A 24,859-nucleotide genomic window follows, 5' to 3' on the forward strand; every position below is an offset into this window, starting at 1 on the left:
CACAATGTTGATAGAAAAAAGATTGAAGAATTGCATAGTGAGAAAAATTAAGTTATTTATGAATAATCAGCTAATACAATCTAACTCTAATGACTAAATAGATTTATTCCAGGAAGGCAATGATACTTTAAAATAAGGAAATCAGTAACATAACTTATCCATAACTTTCAGATTTGGATAGGTATTTGACAATATTCAACAGTCTTATTTTAAACACATCCCCACATAAGATCCAATGGATACTTCCTTAAAATGAAAATATTTTCTCTCTTTATATAATTAGCTATTTTAGCCCCAAAGCCAGCATTTTACTTAAGAGTGAAATATTTGAGCCCTAGCTGGTTTGGCTCAGTGGATAGAGCATTGGCCTGTGGACTGAAGGGTCAACTGGCTCAGTGTTTAGTAGGGAGCATGCAGGAGGCAGCTGATCAATGATACTCTCTGATCATGGATGTTTCCATTTCTCTCTCCCTCTCTGAAATCAATTAAAAATATTTTTAAAAAGGGTGAAATATTTGAGTAATTTCTTCAAGTAATTAAAATAGTTATTAATTGTTAGTTATTATTGTTAATCTCTTCCTGTGCCTAATTTATAAATAAACTTTATTATGGGTATGTCTAGAAAAATACAAAGTGTACCTATTCATGATTTGGGCATCCACTGAAGGTCTTAGAGCCCCATGAATAAGGAGGAATACTGTCACCACTTAGTAAATATTGGAGTCAGTATTCAAATCCAACTTGTCAATTAATGTTATTTCTGTACTTGTCTTATCTTCCTCATGAAAATAAAGATTTTTTCCCCCAAAAAAGTTAAGTCTTGATTTTTTAAAATTCTGTATTGAACCTTAAGCATTATAGTCACTCAATTCATATTTTTTAAAAAAATATATTTTCATTGATTTCAGAGAGGAAAGGAGAGGAAGAAAGAGAGAAACATCTATGATGAGAGAGAATCATTGATTGCCTGCCTCCTGCATGCCCCACATGGGGGATTGAACCCACAATCCGGGCATGTGCCCTGACCAGGAATCAAACCATGGCCTCCTGATTCATAGATCAATGCTCAATCACTGAGCCATATTTCATATTTATTTAAATAAATGATTAAGTGAAATTATCTAGCTGGAGTTTCTCATTTTTCTCTTTCCTGACTGAAAATAACTCTGGATCCTTATCTTGTGGCTTTTAGTTTTAAGTTTAGTTTTAGTTCTATCTTGAGTCACAATGAGGAGCCATGAGATTGGATTAGGATATGCCTGACTGGATTAAAATATTATTGGCCTACTAGCCTATTCCCTTGCAGGATGGCTCCAAGTGAGAAAGCACATTCAAATTAGTGGAAGGCAGGCTATGTACTATTCCATTCTTTTTTTTTCTTGTTAAATGTGAAATTGATAGAAAGAGAGAACTTCCTCTGTTAAAAGTTTAAAGCATTTAGTTTTTAGTTGTGGGAACATTTTTTACTTTTACTTCAGAAATTGCAGTAGATGGGGTGGGGTGGGGATTGGTGGGTATGTATACATATAATACCTTAATAAAAAAAAAAGAGAAAAAAAGAATTAAAATTAAAAAAAATTGTGATAGATGGAGTTTTCATTTCTCCTAAATTAAAATTGAATATATGTATTTATATTATTAAAATGAATATATATACACATATACATATACACCTATATCTTCAGCTATAGTTTTGCTATGTTGTCATGTTGAAAGTTTTAAAGAAAGATGTTTTTAAATTTTTGTTTGTTGACATTAGAGAGACAGAAAGGGGTTGGGGAGAGAGAAAGAGAGAGAGAGAGAGAGAGAGAGAGAGAGAGAGAGAGAGAGAGAGAGAGAGAGAGATTTGTTGTTCCACTTATTGATGCATTCATAGGTTGCCTTTTGTATGTGCCCTGACCAGAAATTGAACCTGAAACCTTGGTGTATCAGAATGACGCTCTAACCAACTGAGCTACTTGACATTTTATGGGAAATCTTTACATTTTATGGGAAAGTGAAGGAATAGACAGGAGTTGGACATAAATGGTTTTGGAGGATGTTCACATATTAGTTAGAGGTGCTGAGTGAATTCAGTTTTTAAAAATATATATTTTATTGATTTTTTTACAGAGAGGAAGAGAGAGGGATAGAAGGTTAGAAACATTGATGAGAGAGAGTCATCGATCAGCTGTCCGAAACAAAGGTACATGCCCTTGACCGGAATCAACCCGGGACCCCTCAATCCGCAGGCTGACACTCTATCCACTGAGCCAAACCGGTTTCGGCTGAATTCAGTTTTTGACGAGACACATAGAGCCAGACCATCAATCTGTGCAGTTTCATTTTGAAGTTGAGTTCAAAGGGAAAGCATATTTTTGGATCTTGGAAAATGTTCATGTAAAATTGAGATTTCATGTTATTGGAAAATTGTCTTTTTATTCCTCCATTAAAAAAAATTTATACCATGGAATATTATGCAGCAATAAAAAAAAAGAATCTTTTATCCTTTGAGATAACATGGAGGGACCTGGAGAGTATCATGTGAAGTGAAATAAGCCAGTCAGAGAAAGACAAGTATTACATGATCTCACTCATATGTGCAATTTAAGTAACAAAATAAACTGATGAACATAGTGGACCCAGAGACATGGAAGCATGGAACACAGTGCAGAATCTCAGAGGAAAGAGGGGGAGGGTGGGTAGGAGTAACCAACCAGGACCTTGTATGCATATACGCATGGCCCAAGGACAAAGATGAGGCTATGCATATATGGGGCAGGAGACAGTCTGGAGGGGATTAATGGGAGACAAAAGAGGACATATGTAATATTTTCAACAGTAAATAATAATTTTTAAAAAATAATTAAGGATTGGCAAAAAACATGTTCAAAAGTGATTAAAGTAAGTCTATTTTCATTTAAAGTGGAGTCTAAAATGTTTAAATCTTTACCTTTTGTTTTGGTGATTTATTTTATTTGGTCCAATTTTCCATTATTGATGCATTTATGGGTTTTTGTGTATTTTCATATTCAGGTTTCAAAAAAATATTTAGTGAGATGATAAAACAAGGTTTACTAGCAGAGGAAAAAACTTTTTTTGGAGCATGTGGTTGATCAATTACATTGGATCTGACTGAATAAAATTATTTTTTCATTCACATCTATCATACTAACATTTTTTACTGAACTATCAATGGAAACATCCCATTTGTTTTGTGCAAGAAACTGCTGAATCTTGGATTTAGTTTCTGAGTGAATTGGCCAGCTGGGAGACATTTTTATCATTGTAGTTGCTTAAAGAGTTCAAGTTCGAATTGTTGGTGCTGTGTGACATGTGTGAGATGTTATTTTGTTGTAGTGGTTAATGTTTATGTGTTCGATAATAGTCGCTTCATGCAGTTCTTTAGCAACCTTAACTGCATTCAGAACAAACTGGGGTTTGGGGAGTTGGATGCTTATTAATTTAAAACCATAGCATCGGAGGAACACGGCATCTAGACACTAAGATTTAAAATAATGACATTTCATCCCGTTGTGAAAAAAATAATATATTTCAAAAATATAATGCTTGCGTGGAATCCATAGACAGCCTAGGCCCAGCCAAGAAACTCAAAACCCACAGTCGATAGCGTTGTAATGGCCACTCTGTCCAGCAGGTGGCGGGTGGAGGGGGAGAGTGTTTATAGAAAATAGCCCCATCAGTTTGGGAGGAAAGCTGCAAGTATCTGACCCAGGCACCTAAGATTTTGAGGACTTGGAGTGAAAATATTTGAAGAAACCTTTATACAACCAAGTTGTTTTTGTTTGTTTGTTTGTTTGTTTGTTTAAATCGATGATGCCTTATATGATAAAAAAGACTGGGAACCATTCAGTTCCTACTGGAGCAGGCCTGTGGAGTGTCGCCTGGCACACAGAGGACATGGACCTTTACAGCATCAACTAAAGTCCATAGTTTACATTAGGGTTCGTTCTTGGTGTTACACATTCTCCGGGGTTGACAATTGTACAATGGCATGTATCTGCCCTGACACTACCATACATAATAGTTTTGTTACCTAAAAATCCTCTGCCTATTATTTCCCTCCCAAACCCCAGGCCATTACTGATCCTTTTACTGGTCCCATAATGATGTTTCCCCCCCAAAATATCATATAATGGGAATCATACAGTATCTTGTCTTTCCAGATTGACTTATTCCAGTTAGTAGTAAAATGCTTTTAAGTTTCTTCCATGTCTTGTGGCTGTACAGCTCATTTCTTTATCTTGCTGAATAACATTCTGTTGCTTGGATGTACCACAGCTTATCCATTCACCTACTGAAGGACATTTGGTTGTTCCCAAGTTTCGGCAATTATGAATAAAACTGTTATAAATAGTCACGTGCAGGTTTTTGTGTGGAAGTAACTTTTTAACTAATTTGGGTAAATACCAAGGAGTGCACTTGCTGTGTCCTATGGTAAGACTATATTTAGTTCCGTAAGAAAATGCCAGACTGCCTCCCACCCATTATTTTTACTGGTACAAAACTGTTATTTTTTCTCATGATCTACCACACAGTTTTTGTACAAAAGGTCACATTTGCTTATTATCAAATTCCACTCCTTGTTGTGTTTGGCCGGGTTGCAATGTTACCAACGTAAGGTCAAGATTTCATGAACAGTCAGGAGCCAGAGGACCCAACCTCTGTTCAGACTCCTACACTGACTTGAGTCATCTTTCAATCAATCGGCTCTTTCCTCTTATCTTCGCTTCCCCATTTAGTCAAAGGAAGCCCTTAGCCGGACTGCACCTGTGCTGGAGTTTGCCCACAAGTTCAGACCAGGGCCAACGTAAGTTGTGCTAATATTAGCTATTATCCTCGTTACTTATAAGCCAAACTCATAAGAGGGATGTTAGACGTTGTACTTGAATTCAATTTGGAGAGTCAGTGTTTGGGTCTTGGGACTCCTATAAGATTTATAAACAGTTTTAGTTATGGATTTGTCTGACCACACTGAGTCATTCATAAAGATCAACGAACACATCAACTCCGTTCCTATGTGTGTAAGGAGTCCTTTTCAGGTATTTAAAAATAACCTCGTGTGATATTTATTTGTGGTTATATATGGATTCAAAGTTGTTTTTCTGCCCCCTCCCCCTCCGCCCCCAATGTTGGTGTTACCTTTCATCGCTTTAAATAGGAAACCACGAACAGTTGCTACAAGTTGGCTGCAGAGATAAGTGGAAAGAAAACCGATCTGCGTGGATCAAAGCCCTGGGGAGGAACTGCCCCCCACGCCAGCTGCCTTGCCCCTTCCCGCCCTGTGCACCGGCCTCTCAAACTGAAATTCCTCACGTGCTCCTGTTGCCCCTCCTCGCCTCTGACTTTCAGTAACTGCGGTCCAACAGTGAGACTCTCTGTTACTATTCTAGCATTGTTTTGGTGGATCTTTTAGAGATAATTCATTTCAGGGAGAACCTAAGAGGCACAGAACTGAGCGCTGTGGGGGAGGGTTCATTGTTGGAAGTGCCACCCTACCAAAAAAAAATGTATTGCTGGGTTTTTGCATTTCTTCTTCTTCTTCTTCTTCTTCTTCTTCTTCTTCTTCTTCTTCTTCTTCTTCTTCTTCTTCTTCTTCCTCACCTGAGGATATTTTTCCATTGCTTTTTATTTTATTTTTTAAATTTATTTTATTGATTTTTTTATAGAGAGGAATAGAGAGTTAGAAACATCGATGAGAGAGAATCATCGATCAGCTGCCTCTTGCACACCCCCTATTGGGGATGTGCCCGCAACCAAGGTACATGCCCTTGACCGGAATCAACGTGGGACCTTCAGTCCACAGGCCGACGCTCTATCCACTGAGCCAAATTGGTTTCGGCTCCATTGATTTTTAGAGAGAGTGGAAGGAAGAGGGAGAGACTGAGAACATCAATGTAAAAGAGACACATTGATTGGTTGCCTCATACACCAACCCCCCTCCCCCCAACCAGGGCCAGGGAACCTGCAACCAAGGTAAGGTTCTTTGACCGGAATCAAACCCAGGGCCCTTGAGTTCGTGGGCCAACGCTCTATCCACTAAACCAAACTGGCTAAGGCAGTTTCTGCATTTTCTTATCTCACCTCTAGTGTGCTGGCACCCATCCGGTACCCTTGTGCCCTAGTTGTTCATCCTTCTCACCCTCCTCCAAAAGGATGCATCGAGGCCTGTAGACCTCAGAGAGCATTTTTCTTGTCCTATCTTTCAGAGCCTTTTCTCAGAGGATTCACATGGTGCCTATGCATTCCAGGCCCATTCCTTCTTTCAGCACATGTTTACTGAGCACCTACTGTGGATCAGGCACCGTTCCTCTGACTGGGGGTACAACAGTGAAAAAGACCAAGTTTCAACTTCCCTGGGGCATTATACAGAGCGACACATAGCATGTCAGGCTATTTGATAGGGCAGAGCTTTGGGGGATGTGGTCTTTGCCTGAGAAGCCCTCTTGGGGATGTGGTCTTTGCGTGTACCACATGAACATGGGCAGGTGGACATCATTTAAGGCAGAGGGACAACACATGCAAATGCTCCGATGTGGGCACATCCTTAATGTGCTTAAAGATTAGCAAAGCCAGTGAAGTGCAGGAAGGAGGGACTGGGAACTGGGCCAGAGAACTTGCCTGTTCCCAGAGAAACTGGGAGTTGGGGGATGGGCACAAAGCTTCTGACCTCAGTGCGTGCACACACCTCCGGAAAACCACTAAGAGGTGGGAGCAGTCGGTGCTGTAGGTTAGCTGGGATGGAGAGATCCAGGGACCACAGAGCCTTGGAGAGCATTTATCATCCACAGCCATGCCGGAGAATGGCTCTGTCCTTCCTGGCAGATGCCAGTCCTGAGAGCAGGGGCTCTCTCTGTTTGGGTTCCCTGTGGCATCAACGAGCAAGGCAGGTGCCTGACTCAGCAGGCGCTTCGGACTTGTGTTGGATTCGATAGGACTCTGGCAGACATAGCAGGGCCCTGGCACTCACTAAGTGGGCCACAGCCACCTCAATGATTTATAAGCCACCTCAGGTCGATGGCCTGCAGTCCCTGTTTTGGAATTTTGCAGAGGCCCATTTTGAATAAGGCAGACGGACATGAAGCTGGTCTTAAGGAAAGAGACCCTTGGCTCCCGGGGAGTCTGTAATAGGAATGCTCCGAAGAAACAGCCACCAGGTGAAAGGTCAGGGGAGAGAGCTGAGATGGAGCTGAGTGGTCACCGCACACACCTGCGCTCAAACCCAGCTCTACACTATGTACTTCATCGGTGTGCTTCTTCTTCCTTTTCCCTAAGATGAAAATGGTCATAACAGCACCCACAGCAACAGGGTGGTGGTGAAAGTTAAATATGTTCATTTAAGACACTTCAAGCAGTAACTAGCTTGATGGAATAACAAACTATTTTTTTCCCCACCTTATTGAATATTTTAAAAATTTATTTCAGAGAGAAAGGGAAGAGAGAAATAGAGACATCAATGATGAGAGAGAATCATTGATCTGCTACATGCATGCACCTCACTGGGGATGGAGCCCGCAACCCTGGCATGTGCCCTGACAGGGAACTGAAACATGACCTCCTGGTATATAGGTTGATGTTCAACCACTGAGCCACAACAGCCAGGTTTGAATACATATATTTTAAATTAACTTCAGCATAGTCTTTGGCAAGAAACACACACCCATTTAGTTATTTTTATATTCTTATGATCTACACCAATAAAAGAGAAAATGCAAATTGACTGTCACATGATGACATCCATCTGCCAATCAGGAGTGGGTATGCAAATTAACCCAACAAAGATGGCAGCAGCCCTGCCCCCCCAACTGCTCTAGGCCTCTGGGCAGCACGCATGCAGGGGTGGAGTGGCTGGACGTGGCGGGACGCCTGCTGTGAGGGTGAGAGGCGGAGGGAACTACAGGAGCAGCACTCTGGCTGGATCTAAGACTGAAGGCTTGGGGCAGAGCTAAGACCTGGGTCCCTGCTGCCGGAGGAAAACCGGTGCTGGCAGCCAGGGGAAGGAGGGCCTATTGCACGAATCTTCATGCAACGGGCCTCTAGTTACTTAATAATATTCTTAATATTATTTTAATAATATTATTAGTGTTATTTTTCTTATTTTAATTACTATTATTACTTTTGAAGTTACTTAGAGGTGACAGACCTGCAATCTTTCCTGCGAAACTACTTGAAAAGAAAATGGTGAAGGAAAAGGGCTGTAGCTTCTTGTCATTCAAAGCACAGTCGGGATGTGAAGCATAGACATCACCTTTCATCTAGGAGAAGATGCAGAGGCTCAGACTCCAGCCCAGACCTGTGACTCAGAATCTGCATATTAACGAGCTCCCAGGAGGGTCATGGGCAAGGCTAAGGTGGAAAGCACTGTTGCAGAACAGCGGTTCTCAGCCCACTGGAGTCACATTTGAAACATGCGGATGGCTGGACACCCACTGCCCTTTGCCTCCACATTTCCATTTTAATTGCCTGGAGGCCAGAACGCTAACAGCTCCCTGGGCGAGGCCCTGTGCAGTCAAGTTGAGAACCGCCCATCTAGCATCTGGTCCATGGGAGGGAGGCTGCAGGGGCGGATGGGAGTTTAGTTTCCCCAGCAACAGCCAATGAGAGTTCTGTGTGTGTTTTTCTTTCTCCCCAGGCCCAGTTCACAGGGACAAGGAGAGGACACATTCTTTTTTCCCCCCGCCCCCATCACCCCCCGTCGTCTTCATTCCAGGCGCTGGGACAAGTCTGAAACTTCTTGGCTGTCACTGTTTCTCTTTGTTTGGGGTCACAGTGTCCAGGCTGTGCTGGGCTGGCACTATTCCCCCCACTCACTGCTGCGCAGATGGGGCTGGGCTTTTCTGCGGTGGGAGTTTGTGGTTTCTTGAACTGGGGTCTTTCTCCTTCCTTCAACCCCTGCCCACTGCCCACTGCTCACTGCACCCAGAGGCTGCTTGGTTGGAGGAAACACATCCAGAGACCTCATCTCTCCTGTGTGCCCTTTGACCCTTGGGGGAAATTCACATTCCCAGCAATATCTAAGGGAGCATTGCTGTCAGGATGATGTCTCATGCCCCATCGGGAGGTCAAGGACTCTCTCCAGGGCTGCCTACTATTTTGTGGGAATGAGAGAAAGGGAGTTGTCAGTTCCTGGATCTTCAAGAGAAGTTGAAAACTTGAAATTTTATGAAACAAACAAACATCAAATCTTAAAATGTTGGCAGCTAGTTTAAAAAAGTTGAAAGCTCCGTTTGGTGTTTCTTCGTGGTTAGAGCATCGGCCTGCATACAGAAGGGTGGTGGATTTGATTCCTGCTCAAGAGCACTTACCTCAGGTCGGGGCACATGTGAGAAGCAACCAGTAGATGTGTCTCTCTCACATCGATGTTTCTCTCTCTCTCTCTTTCTCTCTTTCTCTCTTCCTTTCATCTCCTCTTCCACTCTCTCTGAAAAGCAATGGAAAAAATAATCCTCAGGTGAGAATTAACAACAACTAAAATAAAAACAAATTTTTATAAAGCCCTGTTGGCTAAATAAAATATTTCCAGAGACCAGAGTTGGCTCATTCACCTCAGAGACATGCCCCCTGATTGTTAACTTCATCATCTGGATTGCAAAGGTTCCATGAGTCCACGGCAGCTAACCTAAATGATCTTGCTGTACATCTGAAACTTGTCAAGAAGGCGAGACATCTTGAGTCCTAAGTCATGCCGCCAAAGGTTTGTAGTTCAAGTAGCTTGCTGGTTAGGTAGACCCTTTGCCGAAAGCACACCTTACCTTTGCATTGGCCTAAGCATGGCTGTTTCTGACTCTGGACCTCTGCCTAACCTGGGCCAGATATCGTAGGAGTCGTGCAGAGTCTGTCGTATTTCCCCAGGACAGCAGATCAGAGGAAACGAAGGAAGGATTTATACTTTCAGTCTTCTCCGTCTTTATTCCTCCCTCTGCACCAACCCCCCGCCCCCCCCCCAAAAAAAAAACAGACAGCCCAGCATTGACAGAACTCCTTGTTCCCTCTGCCACATCTGTCCTAGTGACCGAGTGTTTCTCGCTCAATGCTCTCTTTATACAAGATGATGTGGCTTGTTTGTTGCTAATATTAGACTTGCAGCAGATGCCCTGACTGTTGGGTCCTGGGTACATGAGGAGCAGATAAATAAAGCAAAGACAAGGCCTGCAAATGCCCAGTGACTTTAATAACAGACTTGCTGCAAGGGGCAGGGGGCTCCCACTGTGTTAGGCACGGTGACAGCGACAGGCCCGTGAGAGACGCAGGAACTGAGCCCACAGTCTAGGTAACCTTGGAAATGTAGGGAGAGCTCTAGGGGGAAGCCGGCAGGGGACTGAAACATCAAGATATGGCATCTTCTCGTGGAGACAAACAGTAATACCAAGGTCTGTGATGAAAATGACAAGTCTTTAAGACACCACTGGTGACTAAAATTAGGACCCAGAAGAACCTGATAGCAAGTCTAGCGAGACAGTAGATAGTTCAATGAATGTGGCTAACGTCATGGCTCTTTCTGGTCCTTTCCATTCTTCTCAGCAAAGCCCTTTTTTAGACAAATTAGAATAGGGTGGTTACATACCACTAACCTCTTGGGTTTTAGTGTGAACCCCTGAGACTTAGCCCCTCTTTCATTTTTGGAATGCTCTCGACTCACTTCTGCAAGATACTTTGTTTCTAAATATCTATGTGTGTTCCCTCTCAAATTTTTATTTTGTTGCCTGAATCCTGAAGAATTTCACGTGTCTGACTCTGTTGCTTCCTACACGTGCCATGTTCTAACAGATGTCATAATGAGCACTTTCTGCCCACAGTGATGCAAGTCAACGAATCAGGGCCTTCTGGTCTCCGGAGGTTGTGCTGAAAAGGTTCTGTGATCTGAAGGTCCTATCTTGACTTGGAATAGAAGTGTCATGCCGAAACCGGTTTGGCTCAGTGGATAGAGCATCAGCCTGCAGACTGAAAGATCCCAGGTTCGATTCCCATCAAGGGCATGTACTTTGGTTGTGGGCACATCCCCAATAGGAGATGTGCAAGAGGCAGCTGATCGATGATTCTCTCTCATCGGTGTTTCTAACTCTCTCTCCCTCTCTCTTCCTCTCTGTTAAAAATCAATAAAATGTATTTAAAAAAAAGAAGAAGTGTCATTGTCCCCATTTTGCAGATGAGGAATTTAAGGCTCAAAGAGCTCAAGCATCTCACAAGTGGCAGAGCTCAGGTTTAAGCCCAAGTTTCCTGATACTCAAACCTTGGCTTTTTCCATTTATCTGCACTTTTGGAGCTTTTATACAATTCCCAGATGCTGTTACAAGCTCATAAGACAGACACACACATACTGAGATAGAACTGTTTGCCTTAAAATTTTTCTAGTGATAAAAATAAACAGAGATTGTTTTAAATTCATAAGTAATTACAATGAAATGAATACTTGGGCAGGTGAACTTCCGAATAAATGTTTAAAGTTCTCTGTTGAAAACAGAAATAACCTGGTAGCTTGGCCTGTGAGTTCCAGGACAGCTGAGGCCTTATTTTATTCGCTCTGTGTCCCCAGCAAATAGCCCCGAGTCTGGCCCAGAGAGTCACTCACCATTGTTGAATGAATGAATGAATATGTTTCTCTTCTATCCACACAGTATTTGGAAGAAAGAGAACATCTATTTAAATGGACCTCCTTCATGCGCTGAGCAGTGTTGTCTTCAATAGTACTGGCCTAGACTGAATGTGTGTGACTCCCAAAGCTCACTCACTGAAAGCCAGTGTGTGACTAAGGTGTTTAGAAGCAGCGCCTTTGGGAGGTGGTTAGGTCAGAGAGCGGAGCCCTCAGGGAATGGAGCCTTATAAAGAGGCCCAGAGAGCTTGCTTGCTACTTCTGCCCTGTGGGGACATGTACCCGTATTTTCCGGCGTATAAGACGACCTTTGAAACGAAAAAAAGTCAACCGAAAATCGGGGGCAAAAGACCAAAATTGCACAAAAATTACCTGCAGATCTTAACTGCAAAGTAAGTCTTTTCTTTGAAGTGGGGAGTAGTCTTATACAGCGAATATAGGCCTAAACCTATGTTTTAACTGTAAAATTAGGGGGTCATCTTATACGCTGGAAAAAGGTATCTGTGAGCCTGGTGGGCTTTCCCCAGACACTGATTCAGCCGGCACTTTGATCTTAGCTTTCCCAGGTCTGTGAGAAAGAAATGCTTGTTGTTTATAAGCCACTCAGTCTACGACATTTTGCTTTAGCCTGAAAGGACCATGGCAAATACTAAACAATATTAATAGGGGTTAGACAAGAAAGCCAAGCCAAGCGGTTTACCCATGCCTAGAGAAGGTAGATTTTGGTCATTTTACTTAATTAGAACCTCCATTTCATGTTCGTGTTATAAGGAAGAATGACTAAATATCTTAGTGACCTGTGAACAACTAGTAAAAATGAAATCTTCCTGAGAATTTTCCTAAAATTTGTATTTAGTGGTTTCTAAACTTGACCTGGATTTAATATTATTTGCTTGAAAAAGTATTTTGGCAGGAGGAGATTAGCCAAGGACCTTCTATTCATATATGCATAGCCCATGAACACAGACAATAGAGTGGTGAAGGCCCAGGGGAAGGAGGGAGAACTGGGGGGTGAGGGGTGGGAGGGTAAAGGGCAAGAGGAGAAAAAAGGAGGGGCATCTATAATATACTCAACAATAAAAATTTTAAAAATAATTTTGTTTTTTTCTTTTGTAAGAGAGTTTCTTTATATAAAAATTTAAATATATGAAAATAGAATAAGACAATTTCTTATCTTATTATGCAAAGAGAGTTATTGAACTCTTAGTCTTTCATTATCCTTTGGGTATATTCACAGAATGTGATCGTACCAGGCATACAATTTTTTATTCTGCTTTTCCAATTTTCTTTCTATTACAAACATGTTAATAGCATTTCAGTTTTTACCTCCTGGGAAGTTTTTATTTTTTTTTTTTAACTTTCTTAATACAAAGGCAACATACATTCTAGATAAATAAAAATATACAGATTAAAATTATTCAAAATAAAGAAAATTAAAAATATGAAAGTTTAAAACAGAATGTTCTGCCTTCTCACGTTAATGTTTTAAAAGGGAACATGCAATAAGCAAGGCAAATAACTGGGAAGCTCGTTTTGATCCCCTTTCTTTTCTTTTTCTTTTTTTTTTTTTAATATATTTTATTGATTTTATACAGAGAGGAAGGGAGAGAGATACAGAGTTACAAACATCGATGAGAGAGAGTCATCGATCAGCTGCCTCTTGCACACCCCCTACTGGGGATATGCCCGCAACCAAGGTACATACATGCCCTTGACCGGAATCGAACCCGGGACCTTTCAGTCCCCAAGCCGATGCTCTATCCATTGAGCCAAACCGGTTTCAGCTTGATCCCCTTTCTAAATACACAACATCCGCACCTGTCTGTGTGTCTGTTACCTGAATAAACTCCTTTGGGGGCCCAGAGTGGAGCTGAAGTAAGGTTGGTGGAAAGACGCTTGGGAGTCGCTCATAGCACCAGTTTCCAAGGTTCACCAAAGCATTACTGGAAGGATATTTTAATAAATATATTTATTGAAACTTCTCTTAGGGAGAGTGCTGTATATGATTAGAAAATAATACTTTGATTATCTAATTGGGGAAGGGGGTAAAATCTCTTGAGTAGCCAACAACTTGTTCAGGATCACACAGCCAGTAAGAGCGGCTGGCATGGGAACCCAGACATTCTAACTTCAAAGTTCAAGCTCATAACCACCACACTCTTCTCCTTAGCATATGCGGGGGGGGGGGGGGGGGGGGGGAGGGGAGCTTCAGAAAAATATTTTTAATTTCTAATTTATCAATTTGTTTTTTATTGACATACATCAGAAAAATTATTTTAAATATACCTCTACATGAAGGGATTCAAAGTTATTCCTGCCTGAAGTAATCCCCTAACATTTGGACAAATATGCAAAGACAGTTGAACACCTGAAGTGCCCTGTAGTTCTATGAGCCAGGTGTCTGTGTTAGTGCAAGCTAACCAGGAAAGTGTGCATGTGTACACATGTGTGCTTCTAGGGGAACTGAAGTTCTATACTACTACTCTAGAGTAGTATTAGAGTATAGGTTTTATCTTAGATGATTGCTCAGTGGTTAGAGCATCGACCTGCACACCAAAGGGTCTCAGGTTCGATTCCAGTCAAGGGCACTTACCTCAGTTGCAGGCCCAATTCCACAGCTTGGATCTGGGCATGTGCAGAAGGAAACCAGTCAATGTGACTCACTCACATCGATCTTTCTCTCTGTTTCTCCCCTCCCTTCCATTCTCTCTAAAAAAAACAATGGAAAAAAATATCCTCGGGTGAGGTTTACAAAAAAAACCCCAAAAAACTAAAAAGTGTAGCTTTGCTAGAAAGAAGATAGCTCTGCCCTCAATTTCAGTTGAACATGACTCAGCCTCCGGTGGGCTTGGCTGTCTGTTGACTCAGAGGCCTTTTGACTCAGAGGCCTTCAGTCTTTCACTAGAGGATGTGAGCCAGGCATGTTTTCTTAGGTTTAGTCATTATTAGGCAAATACACTGAGTGGCCAGATTATTACGATCTATGAATGCAAAATATTCTTTCTGGCCACTCAGTGTATGTGTGTGTGTGTGTGTATATATATATATATATATATATATATATATATATATATATATATATATATATATATGAGAGGCCCGGTGCATGAAGTCATGCATGGGTGAGATCTGGCCAGACTGGCCAGGGAGAGGGGATATGGGCAGTTGGCCGACCTGCTTGCTGGTCGAACTCCTGGTAGAGGCAACAATTTGCATATTAACCTTTTATTATATAGGATACACACTGAGTGAGTGGCCAGATTATTATGCATTCAGAGATCATAATAATCTGGCCATTCAGTGTAAATCAGGATTCTAACCCAAATAGGATCTACTTCTCAGCCTCCCCTCCCCCCCCATCTCCTAATAATCCAAATGGGGTTAACTTCCTTATTATTATTGGTCAATTTCAAATAAGTGCTAGACAGTTTATGAGAGGAGAGCCACAGAATTAGCTTCAGGTGCTTAGAAATTTTTATTCTAGTTTATGAGCCATTGTTTCAAGTATCTTATCACTAAGTGTGACTTTCTACTATTCCCTTTGTCTTTCCAGAGTTACTTCTCCCCAGATTAGCTTAGTGGACCCTTCTCTGCCCTCCTCATACATAGCACTTCCCTAAAGAGCACTTTTCATACTGGATTGTAATTGTTTGTCTGTCTTCCCTCCCTACTTTACATTCTGTGGTGCAAAGGTCTGTGCCAGTTTTGCAGGGGAAAGAGCTGGATACAGCATGAAGTCAATGCTACGGAACTCACTGGCTGCATGAAAGTTCGCAGCATTGCCCTTTGCTGGTCTAAGTGAGCAGTTCACAGAGATTACCCACAGGGGCCATGAGAGCAGCGACCAGGTTTCACTTTGCTCCCCTGGAGTAACCAGCACCCAGCATAATGGCTAGCTCAAAGAAGATTAAAAAAAAAAATCATCTTGAAAGCCTGGCCAGTGTGGCTCAATGGTTGAACATTGACCTATGAACCAGGAAGTTATCGTTGGATTCCCGATCAGAGTACATGCCCAGGTTTTGGGCTTTGTCTCCAGCAGGGGGCATGCAGGAAGCAGCCAAAGATTCTCTCCCTCCCTCTCTGAAATGAATAAAAACATACTTTAAAAACATTTTGAAAATAAATGAATTAAAGCATGAGACTCCAAATGAAGTTATATAGAGAAGAGCTTTCTTCTTCTATTCATTCATTTACTCACTTACTGTATACTTATGTCTAAGGGAGAAGGTAGCGATTGGATACAAGGGAAATGATGGCTTACTTAACACAATTAGAAGAGGCATTTAACAGAAGGGGGTGAGGAGTGAGGGCACACTTATCAGGAAGGTGGATGACCTGAGGAGCTAATGTTTATCTTGACTGTGTAAAAAGGAAAAAGAAAAACCTAACAGTAAATGAAAGAGGTGAGGGGATGAAAGTGTGTGGTGAGAATTCCAGGCCGCGGGAAGTAGTTTAAGGTGCAGAGTACTGTACATTCAAGAAACTACAAGAGCCCGGCTGGCGTGGCTCAGTGGTTGAGCATAGACCTATGAACAGGAGGCTACAGTTCGATTCTTGGTCAGGGAACATGTCTGGGTTGCAGGCTCCATCCCCAATAGGGGGCATACAGGAGGCAGCCAATCAATGATTGTCTCTCATCATTGATGTTTCTCTTTCCCTCTCTCTTCCTCTCTAAAAACAATAAAAATATTTTAAAAAGAAACTATAAGAGCACAAAGGGCCAGGTAGGAGTGGAAGGAGATGAGGCCCGAGAGGGAAGGACCAGATTTCAGTGGCTTAGGGGTCAGGTGGAGAGTAGCTTCATCCTGAAATGACTGGAGAGTAGTGGGAAGGATGTAAAAGTAGGATGACATCATCAGATTTATTTTAGGAAGTCACCCCAGCTGGCAAATGGATTGGAGGGAGATAAAAGGATAAAACGTGGGTACGAGAGATGAGGATGGCTTAGTCTGAGGTGATGATGGTGGGGACGCAAGGGTCACCAGAGCACTGAGGCAGTGAGGGGGTGGGGCTGGAGAAGTATCTGCTTGTTTTCAAACAGCTTGAGAAAGAAACAGCCAAACCACAAAAGTACAAGTAAGATGCCATTTTATTCCACATCAGCCACTTCTTTTCCTCTTCGGGCCTTCGCTGAAGGCTATTGACATTGATCAGCATGGATGTGAGTGCTGAGGCCCAAGAGGCTCTGGTTTGAAACCTTCTCCCCTGTGGGAACAATGAGTGGAAAGGAAAAGGGACTAGAAGCAAGAGGTAGCAGCGAACTCTTGGTGGACTGTGCGTTATGCATAAAGATGCAGCTAAAGACAGTCTTCGCCTGGAATGAGCAGTCAGCAAAAACTAAAATTAGATCAAGGCTCTCCATTCCTGTAGTGTGTTCTAGGACCTTGGGGTGAGGAATTTGTAACTTGCAAAAGTATGTTCAGTATTGCAATCACTTTATATTTGGAAGGCAAGCAAACAAAAACGGCCTCCATTGTTTTGTGCTATAAATGAAAGGAGAAGATGCAGACAAAATCATCCAGGCTGTGGGATGTGCAAATGTTCTGTGTCTATGTGTCAGGGGCCTGGAGGAAAACTGGAATCTATCTGGGGATTGGGGATGAGTGGCAGAGACATTATGCTTATCCAAGAGGAGAGGGAGCCAGAAAGTTTGAGAAACAGTGAATTAAAGTCATATAAATACAATACTTTGGTTATAAAGACCAAGACTTTATTTCATTGTATTTTCTGCGTTTGTTAAAATATAACATAAGCATCACATTTGACATCTATTACTCCAGTCTCTGAGGTAGCCCCCGGGATCTGGAGACTAGGAAGACATCACTCTGTCCTCAGGATTACATGATCTAGTACAGTGGTCGGCAAACTCATTAGTCACCAGAGCCAAATATCAACAGTACAACAATTGAAATTTCTTTTGAACGCCAAATTTTTTAAACTTAAACGTCTTCTAGCACCACTTCTTCAAAATAGACTCGCTCAAGCCATAGTATTTTGTGGAAGAGCCACACTCAACCACATGTGGCTCAAGAGCCGCAGTTTGCCGACCACTGATCTAGTAGAGAAGACAAGACACAAGAGTTACTTATATTTTAACATTATAGGCATGATAATAGGAGCACTTACAAAGAACGCAGGGTGAAGAGGGATTGACTTATAGTTGCTTATACAGTTCCTAATAGTTGTCAACATGGATTAACATTGGGGAATATGTACATCCCCATATATTAATATATCAATAAATATAAACAATCCTATAAAATCTAGAATCCTCACAGCTTCCCAGGAGAGGCACCATACCCAAGAGCAGATGTGACTGAGGCCTGCCAAGGTGAGATATAACTTGGCTAAGATATAAGTACTAGATGATCAACATCAGCAATCCCAGGTCAAAAGGGACTCTAAGTTTAGCCTTTTTTTGTGACAGCATATTAAACTTGCCTGTTTTTTTGTTTGTTTGTTTGTTTTTGCTATTGTTTTGTTTTTGTTAATCCTCTCCCAAGAATATTTTTTCCATGAATTTTTAGAGAGAGTGGAAGGGAGGGGGAAAGAAAGAGAGAAACATCAATGTGAGAGAAACACATTGACTGGTTGCCCCTTCTGCATGCCCTGATCAGGGCCGGGGATTGAGCCTGCTACCAAGGTATGTGCCCTTGATCAGACTCGAACCGGGGACTCTTCAGTCTGAAGGCCGAGGCTCTATACACTGAGCCAAACCAGCTAGGGCTGTTTGTTTTTTCTTAATAAAAATCAAGACACAAGTTTAGGTTTCGTTTTAGTCAACATTTTCAGGAATTGAAGCCTGAATAAATTTGTTCTTAAGCCCTAAAATATGTTCTTCTGACAATTCGTTTCCTACTTCCTAGGTTCACCTTATAGATTTTCTGTGACTGAGAGGAAAGGCCAGGCTTGGGAACCAGACAAATCTGGTTCAGATCTGGCTCAGGACTCGCTGGCTATGCCATCTTAGACAAGCACCGGCATACTCTAGTCCTCAGTCCCCCAGGTGGCACGCTGGGGAAATAAGATTAAATAAGATGGACGTAAGGGCACGTGGCTCTGAGTAGGTTCTCTGGCTCTATCTCTACCACCACCACCATCTGAGCTACTGTCGTTCACCTGAATTATTGCAAATGTTTTTCTTCGTTCATTCTGGACCACTCTGATCTGCTCATTTCTTCTGAGATAGCAAAAGTGATTGTAATACCATATCCTATATAATCTTATATATTATAATAAAACCCTAACATTCAAATAGACCAAAAGGTGGAATGACTGGTCGCTATGACCTGCATTGACCACTAGGGGGTACTGACCACATAGGAGCTGCCCCTGGTGGAGCTGCCCTTTGGTGGTCAGTGTGCTCCCACAGGGGGAGCACTTAGCCAGAAGCTGGGCTCACTGCTGGCAAAAGCAGAGCCTTTCCCACCTCCATGGCAGTACTAAGGACCCCTTGGGGGATGTCCCACTGCCCGCTTAGGCCCGATTCCCAGTGGGCCTAAGCCGGCAGTTGTACATCCCCTGAGAGGTCCTGGATTGCCAAAGGGCAGAGGCTGGGCTGAGGGACCCTCCCCCATCCTGCCCAGTGCACAAATGTTGTGTACCAGGCCTCTAGTTGAAAGATGAAAATCATCAATATGATTTATAATATTTTTTTCCAAACTGTAGCTCATGAGCCATTAGTGGTTCATAGAAACAATTTTGTGGATCACCAATGGCATGAAAAAACACACACACATAAAATAGATCAGAATAGAAATACCAGCTTGCAATGACGAGCATAAGTATTATTACATGAAAGTTGTTTTCTTATTATGAGTCCTGTCAAAAATGTTTGAAGGCCTCTGGCCAATGATACACTAAAGTATATGACCCTGCCTCCTTCTTTACTCTCATTTCTCCTACTCTCCCAGTTCTCTGCTCTAGGCCCACACCAGCCTTTTTTAAATCCCACCAACACAGGCTGTTTTAGTCCAATTAATGTCATCTACAAGGTCTCAGCTCAGACTCCACTTCTTCAGGCACACCCCATGGTCGGTGTCTAATTATTCCGTTAATAGAATGATTCTGTGATGAATGAAAGGCTTTGCTGCTAGGCTGTCCTCCTCACTCCTGTCCCTGACACCTGACCGAGGCCAGCACGCAGGCGCTCCGTGCGATGAATGAAGCAATGAATCCACCAACCTATCAACCCCTGCTCTTGCCTGGCCTCCTTGTTTTCTTGGTTATTGGTTTTGTTTCTAAGCTTTGCACTTAGATAAACTGCAAGGTTCTGTATTGGCTGCCATTTTAGGAACTTCTTAGAACTCCAGGCTTCTGATCTGCTAAGGATAACATAAACGTGGTGTTCCGGTGCAGGCGGTTGAGCATTCGCTGGGAGGGGTAGGCTAATTTCCATCGGATTTTAGAGGGGACTCTGCCCACCTGCTCCCATGAGAGCTACAGTTCTTTGATCATCTCACAGGGCCCTTCGCCTCCCCAGGGGTCCCTGCGGGCATGGGATCCCTGTGGGCATAGGCTCCGGATTGTACTCGGCGCCCAGCCCAGGGGACCATCCCTTCCCAGCCCCTCCGGTGAGTCCGACTGCTCGGATCTCACGCCCCCGGGAGCTCGGTCCCCGCAGTCTGCGGAGGCGAGTCGGAGCGGCGGCAGGTGCCTGCGTCTCGGAGCCTGGGTGCAGCCCAGGGCCGCTGCCCGCATCCCCAGCCGCGGCTGCAGGCCTCTGCAGCCTCCATCACCGCCAGGGAGGGAGGAAGGGCGGGTGCGCGGGAGGCGCGGCCTCGGGATGCGGACCCGCCCCCGCCGCCGGGGCCGCCCAGCCCGGCCCCGCAGTGCGATCGCCCGGCCGCGCCTCACCCGGTTCCGACTTCCCCTCCAGCCCGGCTCGCGCCCCGCGCCCCGCGCCCCGCTCCCCGCTGCGCCCCGCGCCCCGCCGGCCACCGGAGAGCCCGCGCCGCCCGCCCGCCGCGCCCGCAGAGGCCGCCATGGGCCCCGCGCGCTGGCTGGCGCTGGGCAGCCTCCTCGCCCTGGGCGCGCGGCTGGAAGGCCGGCTGGTGGGCGAGGGGGACGCCGGCTTCGGCGAGTGTGACCGGTTCTTCTACGCCGGGACCCCGCCCGCAGGGCTGGCGGCCGAGGGCCACGTGAAGATCTGCCAGCGCTCCGCGGGCGCCGCGCGCTTCGCCACCCTGTACAGCCCCGCGGACCGCGGCCCCGTGTTCTCCGCCTTCCGCGACCCTCGCCCCGCGCCCGCCGGCAAAGAGCCGCACTGGCTGGTGGAGCCGCAGGTAAGGGAGGTGGGTCCCCGGCCCCGCGCCGGGGGTGCCCCCCCGGGGTAGGACTGGGAAAAGCAGTCCCAACGCAGGACCGGGAAAAGCAGCCCCCACGCCCTCGGTGCCAGGGTCAGGAAGCCCGGGTTTCGGACCCACCCACTGCGCCCCTGTAGGCACAGCCTATCTGGCCCCTGTCGACACCACCGCCACCGCAGGCAGGAGCTCGGCGACATCCGAGCCTTCGCCTAAGCCGCAGGGGCCGGAGGTGGTGCTCTCTACGTTTCGCATAGACGTCTGCAGGGCTTCATTCATTTCCTGAGTGGAGAGAGGGGCGTGAGAGCAAGGCCGTGGCCATCCTGCAGATGAGCGGGAACCCCAGGCTGGGAGCTCACAGGCCTTGGGACTGGTCATGGTCACAGTTTTTAGGCAGGGGGTGGGCATGTTCATGCCCATTTTGCAAAAGGGGAGATGGAGGCTCAGGAGGAAGAGGCCTGGGGAAGGGAGGACCGCCTGGCTGGGAAGCTGGGCCAGGTCTCTTGGCTGGAAGTTCACTGCCCTTCCTACGAGGGAAAGCTGACTTCTGCAGAGGCCGCCTGAACCTGAGGCCCTTCCCTTATGCCCAGACAGCCAGTACATTCTGTCTACAGTTGTGTTGAGTTGGGACAATAAGATAAAGGTATAGGCTCTTAGGAATGCAATGGGAGAATTACAAATAACATGGAAACATTGACTACCTGCGGTTAATGCAAAGGACAAACCAGTTTTTCCTGACTCTTTATGTCTATGTTACTTGGAAGTCATGTTTGGGGAGAGTAACCAAACACTCCAACAGGCCCCCAGAGGCCCTGCTGAACCTGACAGCATGTGCATGCCCACCTCAGCTCAGCCAGCCTCCTCCCGCCACCCCTCAATATATTTTTTTATTGATTTCAGAGAAGAGAGAGGGAGCAAGAAATAGAAACATCAATGATGAGAGAGTATCATTGATCAGCTGCCTCCTGCACGTCTTCCTGCACCGGGTGTGCCCTGACTGGGAACTGAACTGTTACCTGGTTCATATGTTGACCCTCAACCACTGAGCCACACTGGCCGGGCTAGCCAGCTTCCCCTTTGGCCAGTTCTCCGCCTCTCACCAGCCTCTCACCTACCTCTGCGCCTGCCCCAGCTGCCAAGGCCACTCAGATGACTGAGGAATTGAGCCACTCAGCCCGCCCATTCACGATGGCCTCACCTCTGCAGGACCACGTGGGTGAACCGGAGACCTGATTTCAGGCACTTCATTCAGAGCCCTGGAGCGTAATCTCTGTCATCACCGTCAGATATTTCTAGCTCTGAGAGTTTGCCAAGCAATCTGCACCTCAGTCTCCTTACCTTCTCCACCTCCATCCCACCTTTCTCCCCTGCCCATGTCAGAGCCTCTGAGATCAGGCATGTGCAAACGCCTTTGTAAAGTGGGCACACGTAGGACATACGGTATCTAAAGTTAGCTTGCCCCCCACGGCACCCCCTGTGCGCTCTCCATATCCTCCAGCTCACTGGGCATTGTGAGGGTGGGCCCGTGAAGAAAAGAGACGATGATCTGGACTTTACTCCTCGAGAATCTATCTCATGGACACCTCGGGAAGATAGGACATACATGACGGGGAGGCACGGGAATACAGTTTGCAATCACCTACTGTGCGCCAGGCACTGAGGGTACCGCGAGAATAGCGTGTTGCTCTTGAACTCAGAGGCTTGCTGGCCTTCAGGTGAAGCATGCTGGGTGGAGCGATGGCGTGGGTTAGTCTTTCCATGGGTAGCTGTAAACATGGCAGTAATTACAGGGTGGTTCTGAGAACTAAATGAGTGACTATATGCAATGTCCTCGGAGAGGCGCTGGCACCTGATTCTAGGTTATTATGACATAAGCAAGCCCCATAATGCAATAAAGGTAAACGAAGTCCGATTCTGTTTAATCTACCCTCGGAGGTGATAGGGAAAGCCCTGGGGTCAGGATGACGTTGGCGCTGTGGGCTTCACAGGATGGAGCGGGATCCAGAAGGGAGACTGCAGCAGGAAGCATTCCAGAGCAGATTCAGGGATTAGTGAGGGGCGTGGGGAGTGGTTGGGGCAGCTGTAAAGGGAGTGGATTACAGTCTATTCCTGTGTTCAGAAGGAAGGGGAGTCATGGGAGGGAGGGGTCCGGTGTGAAGGAGTCATCAAGGAGAGCTCAGTTATTGAAGGAGTCACAAAGGAACAAGGGTGAGCAGAGAGGAAGTGGACAGAGCCCCACCTCAGCCTGGGCCTTTGGGGGTGGGGGTGGGTGATGAGGAACGGGACTAAGGAGGTAAAGGAGATTGGGAAAGGAGAAGTAGTTAAAGCGGCGGCTCTGGAGGTGAGCCATCCAGTGGTTTGGAGAAGTGCAGGAGCCAGAGTTCTTAGCTAGGGAGGTCTGAATGGTCACAAATCTGATACCTCCCCCTGCAAGCTGGGCTTTGTCCTCCTTCCCTCTTTTCCTGCTACAACTGCAGGTCCACGGAAGTCAGGAGGGGGGGGAGGGAAGGAGCTGGGAGATGAGATGCGGGCAGCACTGGAGCTCACTGCAGCAAACCTGACCGCCCTGCCTGCGGCCGGCTCCCCAGGCCTGCCTCTCCCCACTGCAGAAGGGTGTCCAGGGCTCCGTGTGACCTCTGGCTGCTTCCTCGCTGTTTGAATACTGAGTCACCTGTGCCCACATCACCTTTTAATGAGGTTAGCATCACGGAGAGGCCGAGCAGACTGGCGAGGAAGAGGTAGAGCCCCGAGGAGCTGTAGGCTGGCCATTGGCGATGAGCCAGGCAGGGCTGCCCTGGCCCTGGGGCTCCTCGAGCCCAATCCGGGAGCTCTTCACGTCTGTCCTGCAGTTTCCCTCTGAAAGAACAAGTCCTAAGTCGAAAATTGAGTCACACGTGTGCTTAAAACCTTTAAAGTATTGGCTGCCCCACACCGACAGGACAATGTTCACCAGCCCCCCTGTCCTGCCTCCAGCCCCAGGCTTGTTTCTGACTCCACCCCCTTCTCACTTGCCAGGTCCTAGCATTGTCCAGCTGCCTTGAGCGCCTCTCATAAACCATATTGTTTACTGCATCGGTTTCTTTGCTCATGGTCATTATTCCTTTTGCCCCAAATGCCCTTTCTGCACTGCCCTCATCTTGCTTCTCACTTCTCCCTCCCCTGCTCCATCCTTTAAAACTGCCAAGGTGTCACCTCTTCCAGAAAGAATGGCCCGCCTGAGTTAGGTCCACCACTCCGTGCTCCTATAATTTCTCTATTGTTGCACTTACCACATTGTTTTAGAATTACCTGCTTATGTGTTTGTCTCTCCAGTGCGAGCTTCTGAGGACTGCTTTTTATTCACACTTGTATTCCAAGTGCCTACCATGTACAAAGCACTCAGTGACTATTGAATAACATAATTTGATATTAGGGTCAGTCAGGCAGTGGGTGAGAGGTTCAGCTGGAGCTTTCTTGGGGGGAGCTTACTGCCTCAGAAGCCTGTCCTGTCACTGGCCAGCAGCCGCTGTTACAAACACGTTCCATGTGCGGCGCTGGAACCTTCCTCTGTCTACCCATCATTCCTAGCGCTACCCCAGATGATCTGGGTTTCTGCTCTGGATGGCAGCTCTTTAGTGTCAGACACAGGAGTCCGTGTCTGCCCACACTGCAGGAATTTAAATGGGATTTCTGAGGAACAGAATGAGAACTTTGAAATGAAGCAGAGAGCCCTAGCCAGTTTGGCTTAGTGGACCGAGCATTGGTTTGCAGTCTGAAGGGTCCCAGGTTTGATTCCAGTCAAGGGCACATGGTTCAGGTTGCAGGCTTGATCCCCAGTGTGGGGGTGAGGGGGGGGAGCGTGCAGGAGGCGGCCGATCAATGATTCTCTTATCATTGATGTTTCTATCTCTCTCCCTCTCCCTCTCCCTCTCTGAAATAAATTTTTAAAAATCCTACCTAATAAAAGAGTAATATGCAAATTAATCAT

The 24,859-nt window shown here is 45.4% G+C and overlaps 1 protein-coding gene across 2 annotated transcripts in view; it reads left to right on the top strand.

The window, feature by feature from the left end:
- The first annotated feature begins 20,337 nt into the window (after positions 1–20,337).
- Positions 20,338–24,859, top strand: part of ENDOD1 (endonuclease domain containing 1) — a 36,390-nt gene continuing 31,868 nt past the window's right edge. The window contains exons 1-3 of one of the 2 annotated variants that reach the window (XM_045577897.1): positions 20,338–20,476; positions 20,508–20,874; positions 22,881–22,979. In XM_045577897.1, the coding sequence (XP_045433853.1) occupies positions 20,376–20,476; positions 20,508–20,874; positions 22,881–22,979 (567 nt within the window). In that variant the 5' untranslated portion in view covers positions 20,338–20,375. The remainder of the gene's footprint in view (positions 20,477–20,507; positions 20,875–22,880; positions 22,980–24,859) is intronic. The other variant, XM_036427572.2, reaches the window with a different exon arrangement.

The sequence above is a fragment of the Pipistrellus kuhlii genome, unplaced genomic scaffold, assembly GCF_014108245.1.
Source record: "Pipistrellus kuhlii isolate mPipKuh1 unplaced genomic scaffold, mPipKuh1.p scaffold_m20_p_9, whole genome shotgun sequence".
Lineage (NCBI taxonomy): Eukaryota > Metazoa > Chordata > Mammalia > Chiroptera > Vespertilionidae > Pipistrellus > Pipistrellus kuhlii.